Consider the following 5,918-nt stretch of genomic DNA (forward strand, 5'->3'; position numbering starts at 1 on the left):
ATATATATAAAATTCTATATTGCATTAAAAATGTTTACACCAGATACCACTGAAAATAGTTATTCCCTATCTGGCTTCATATATAGCCTGCTATTCATGATGACATGTCAATGTTAAAAAGTACCGATTCTATCTACTAGTTAGAACAGCAAGCTTACATAGTGAACAGTCAGAGATAGCAAATTTATTTGCAAGACGGAACTATAGCATTCGTGAATTCAAGTTAAATAGTGGAGAAAGTATCAAGACAAACAACTATGCAAGAAGCCTACAATACTAAGAATAATAATTCTAACAATTATATTCAGTACTCTGGTACCAATATTAATATGTGCAATTGAAATGTGTTGAGGAGCAAACAAACTTCTCCCATCCCTATTATGTATATATCAAGTAATCACTTGTTTGAGTACTGAACTACCAACCTGCTTATGAAATCGACGGTCTAAATGTAACTCACAAGCAGAATCAGCATGATAGTGAGCCACAAGACAGCCTTTGAACAAATGCAATCCAACCGCTGCCAAACTGTTTCCAGTTAACCATTTCCACTCACAAGGATTGGCTCAACTCCAATCTCTGTAAAACCTGACCAAGAGCTGCACATTGGAATTGAACCGCAAAACTTCTTGAACCAAACTTTTTTTTTTATCATTCATAGACACACACAACTAAACAATTTTCTTTTCCTTCAACTTAATGCTGTTTAGGCTGCAAATCTGCATCCTCTACAGTTAAATACATAAAAACATTCCACAAGGAAACAACCTGCATGATCTACTCACTTATTGCCTCCTGTAGCTCTAAGGCGAATATGAAGAGCTGTAATTCCAACTGTTTTGCACCTTTCTGCTACTTCTTGTGCAGCCAACATTGCAGCGTAAGGGGAAGCTTCATCTCGATCAGCCTTTACCTTCATTCCACCTGTCACACGAGCTATAGTTTCTCTGAAAAACATGAAAATGTATTGTAGGAACTATTTCAATAACAATGTAACAAGGCATCATCAAATTCCAGTTTGTGACTGGAACAATGAAGTCAAACAAAATATACAGCAATGGAGATGATGTTCTAGATATCACAGAAAAAATAAACTGATTTTTCTCCATTTGTACTTTTGTTTAACAACACGAGAACCAAATGAATTTATACTCACATGGGGAATGCAAAGTGAATATTTTGCGACCTTTTGAGAATAAGATCATAAAATGTCGTAGTTTTTGTACTTATTTTAAAATAAGCATGAAAACTATTTGTAAGAAAGATAATTCTGTTTTTTACCCATTTGGAACACATTCATGCAACCAGTTTCCTATTTAAGGGTTAATTTACCATTGCTAACAACCAACAAAATAAAAAACATGCTCAAGAATATTATGTAATAGGCACTGGTTAAGATCCAGCAATCACTGTAAATCAAGAGATATAATGCAAATAAATAACTGCATCTGAGATGTCTTGCCAAACCACAAAATATCTCAAAGAAAGAATTATTTTATGACAAAATCTTGTACTGGAAACTCAGAATAGACTATTTTGGAATGTAGTAACAGAAAATTTTGTGAGCTTCTACCTAAGAATATGTGCAATGCAATTGAGTTGAAGTAACACTTTATTAATTAGTTCGTTCATCATTGACAACAATCAAGGACATCACAGAAGACAATGGGGCTCAGTGTGTTCGGCTGTGGCCAATCAGTTTGATGCATGCTCAAAAGGCTCTGCAGGACAGGAACTGTTGGTGTAGCTTCACCAGACAAGTTGGCTTTTTGCTCTTGACCCCAAAACTTATTCAGTGAAGCCTTGAATGTATCTTTAAAGTGCCTTTTCTGTCCACCTTGCATGCACTTGCCTCCTGCCAGCTCACTGTAAAAGTATTTTGGGGAGTTTCATTTCAGGTATTCAAACAAAGTGGCCAGTCCACAGTAGTGTGTAAATATTTGGTAGATCAACTTGAGAGGAGACCATGCCTAGGACTTTTTCAACAGCTTTCTCAGGCAGTTTATGTAGAAGCAGTTTAGCTTTTTGGCAGGATCTTTGTGGACCATCCAAGTCTTGCAGGCATACAGTAGCATAGACAGTACAACTGCTTGGTACACAATCAACACAGCAACTAGCCTAATGCTTCTCCTCTCCCACAATGATTCATGTAGCCACCTGAATGCTAAGTTTCCCATGGCAATGTGCATGTTGACTTTATTGTCAATGTTCACAGATCTGGAAAGTGTGCAGCCAAGGCACATGAACGCAACAACCTTCTGGGTTCCCCTTGAACAGTGACAGTTGGTTCCATATACGACTTCTGAGTACTGATTGTGAGGCCAAAGTTACTGCAGGATGTGTGGTGTCGGAGAGAGCTGTTGGACAGTCAACTTGATCTTTAACCTGCACCAACTTCAGAAGTGCCAGGAACAGAATAGAGACCAATACACGTTTGTAGACTTGACCAAGGCCTTTGAGACCAGCTGTGAGGGCATTTGGAAGATCATGTTCAAGTTCAGCAGCTTGATTAATTCATTAGCATGGTGACAGTTCCATGATGGCATGCCCACTTGAATATTGGGCAGTGGTGATTTTTCCAACGTGTTCCCAGTCACTAACATAGTCAAGCAGGACTGTGTATTCACAACTATGCTGTTCGGCATGATGTTCTCAGTCATGTTAATGGAGGTCTTCTGCATCAACAAAACCACATCAAGATCACATTCATGACGTGTAGCACTTGAGACTGGAGGCTACAAGCAAACACCAAAGTAGAAGAGAACTGTGATTGACTGCAGGTGACTGTGCACGCAATATCACCACAGAGTCCCAAATGCAGCAGAGCATATTGATAAAAGCAACTATTTTGTATAATGAAACAATATTATATTGTTGTGCATTTTGTAAAATAATGTAAAGTTACGTAGTCCCTCTATATTTCTATATCCCAATTGTACTCTGACCAACTCAATGTAATTGTTGGCTAATATTGCAAGTTATGTCCCTTGCAGAAGTCATTCTAACATGTAGCTTTAGTTACACAGATCTGGTTTCCTTCCTTTTCACTGAAGTACTTCATCTTGTTGCCAACTCATTTTTGCTAGGCATTTTTTATATACCAATGGTTTACAAATGTTGTAACTATCAAGGTACAGAAAGTTTACAAGAAAAACATCACTATTGCTCAAGTGGTGTCAATGTGAAGACAATTTCTGTCCACAAAGTTTTGATAGACTGCAGGAAACTATTACAATTAGTTTGTTTCTATGACTTCAGCACGCAAAAAAACTTATGAGTGATTTGCCTAAGTGCCACACAATGAAATCCAACTCAAACCGCATGGTTTTGAAGTGAACTTATATATGCTAATGACATATAATCATTATTTAAAGTTTGCCTTCTTACCATACTACCATGTATTGGATGGGCCAACAGGATCCACCAAGCCCCAATACCTGCTTTTCCTACACACACACACAAAGTCAGGAGTTATGAGAAGTGAATACATTTAACCACATGACTTCCATCGTATTACAGCTATTTTGCAACCTTCATGTACTGTTAACTTCACTATGAAAAAAGTAAGCATACATATTTGCATGAATAAGTATGCTCAGCATTATACAACTGTATACTCACAGATTACTGCAAATAAAGCTAGCTATCTCAACAGATCACCAGAATATCATGGTTACACCACCAAACTGCCAATATATTGGTGTATGTATATCAGTGTATGTATAATAAGAAGCTTGCTTCCCAACCACGCGGTTCCGGATTCAGTCCCACTGCATGGCACCTTGGACAAACCAAAGCCTTGTAAGTGGATTTGGTAGACAGAAACTGGAGGAATGTATATATATATCTGTCTTTGTCTCATTAATGCTTGACAACTGGTGTTAGTATGTTTACATCTCTGTAACTTAGTGACTCAGCGATTTTGGTTTGTTTACACTTGCCTAAATGTCTCCACAAGCAAAGTTCATTGTCGAATGAATGAAGGGTACTCATAAGTGGCCCAGTAACACCCCACGGTGTAAACGGGCTTCAAAAAAAATTCTGGGGTCGATTCATTTGACTAAAACCCTTCAAGGTGGTGCCAACATGGCCATAGTCAAATGCTAAAACACATTATACATATAAATATATATATATATTTCATCATATGTATATATACATACACAAACATCCAGAGTAAATTCATTTCAATATTACACACTCAATCCTTTCACACAACCTACCAGAACAAGTTCTAAGATAGGGTTAATTTTCTGTTTCAATTTTTAACATTGATGTTCATTTTCACTTATTCTCAAACTGAGGGAAAAGGGATAAGTTCTTAAGTGTTTTTTCCATACAGGGAAAGAAAAAAACTTTGGTGAGCTTTGATTTTTTAAGCATCAAGTTACTTCAGCTTTAAAACAGATAAGGAAAGACAAAATGTCAGAGGAAGACAAACAACAACCCAAAAAAAAAAAAAAAAAGATAAAAAGCTATGAAAACAAGAGAAGATATCTGAAGAGGCCTTACAAATCTCCTACCAAATATTAGAAAACTCAGTAATTAACATAATAGCTTACGCAAGGCCATATGAAAAACCTAGAACATACAAAATAAAAAAGGCAAAATTAAAAAAGAAAGAACACAGCTAATGATGAAGAAAAAAATTACGCAAAAATATAGGTAAATAATTGCCACATCATCATCATTATATCAATATCCACTATTCCATGCTTGCATACATCAAACAATTCAATGAAGCAGATTTTGTATGTCTGGATGCATATCCTGTCATCAAACCACACCTGTTAGCAAGCATAGGTTTTCCTTACGGCGGGACATGTTTTCATGTGGAGTTGGAAACGCAGCACACCATTTTTATGATGGTGGCACTAATTTACAACCATCAGGTAATGTCAAGACAATGGAACACATACACAATGAGCTTCTTTCAGTTTCTATCTCTTAAATCTAACCATAAGTGTTTGGTCAACCCAAGACTATAGCAAATGACACTTGCCCTAGGTTGTCATGCAGTGAGACCAAACCTAGAAAGATGGCATATCCAACAGTGAGATTGGTTGGATTTTATATGATTAGTAAGTGAATGCATCATGTTTTGTGTGTGCACACAATCACAAACAAGGTAAAAAGCAGTCAAACTTGAGGGCAATCACCAAAGGTTTTACTGTAAAAACCCATGTAATTTGTGCACCTGTGTAATTTACGCATCAATGGCTGCTGTGTATAACAGCAGCTTTGAACTGGTTGACCACTCTCCCTATTTTGATTTGGCCCCATCTGACTACTAGCTGTTCCCCAACATGAAAAAACACTTGGCTGGGAACCAGTATCAGTGATATGTCTACTGTTGATGACTTTTTGACTGAGAGGCTGAAAACTTCTTCATGAATGGTATCCAAGCACTGCAACACCAACAGAGTGTGTGGACCGCAAATTACAGTAGACCAAATTTATTTCTCTGAGTTTGTGTCTACACTAAATAACGACATGCCAATATTCTGTATCTATATATTCAGAAGTTGTGTAGTGTTTCTATTAACCCTTTCGTTACCATATTTCTAACCATATTTCACCCCTTATGTGTTTCAATTAATTTCTAACATAATCATAAATTTAGGCTGGTTTCATTAAACAACTTTTATTTATCAACATATTAATGTGATTTTTGGAAGATAATTTAACAAAAGGTTCTCAACCAATTCTATACCAAAATTTTTGTCACAAAGTGACTTTAATTACAGGTAAATACAACAAAATATAAATTATTTAAATTTTTGTTCAAACATCGCTATAGAAAATGGGTTATTAGCTAATATTCAATTGGGTATACAACAAAATATTATTATAGAAGAGTTGTGCACATTACTGGATTCATTACTGTCTCTTTTGCCAGTATAAAATTAAAATCCAGA

General features: G+C 36.3%; 1 protein-coding gene across 1 annotated transcript in view; it reads right to left on the bottom strand.

Annotated features, from left to right (window-relative positions):
- LOC106878322 (40S ribosomal protein S14) overlaps positions 1 to 5,918 on the bottom strand; it is a 23,720-nt gene that overhangs the window by 1,589 nt on the left and 16,213 nt on the right. Inside the window, exon 3 of the mRNA XM_014927512.2 lies at positions 786 to 947. Within this exon, the coding sequence (XP_014782998.1) occupies positions 786 to 947 (162 nt within the window). The remainder of the gene's footprint in view (positions 1 to 785; positions 948 to 5,918) is intronic.

The sequence above is a fragment of the Octopus bimaculoides genome, chromosome 5, assembly GCF_001194135.2.
Source record: "Octopus bimaculoides isolate UCB-OBI-ISO-001 chromosome 5, ASM119413v2, whole genome shotgun sequence".
In the NCBI taxonomy this organism is placed as follows: domain Eukaryota; kingdom Metazoa; phylum Mollusca; class Cephalopoda; order Octopoda; family Octopodidae; genus Octopus; species Octopus bimaculoides.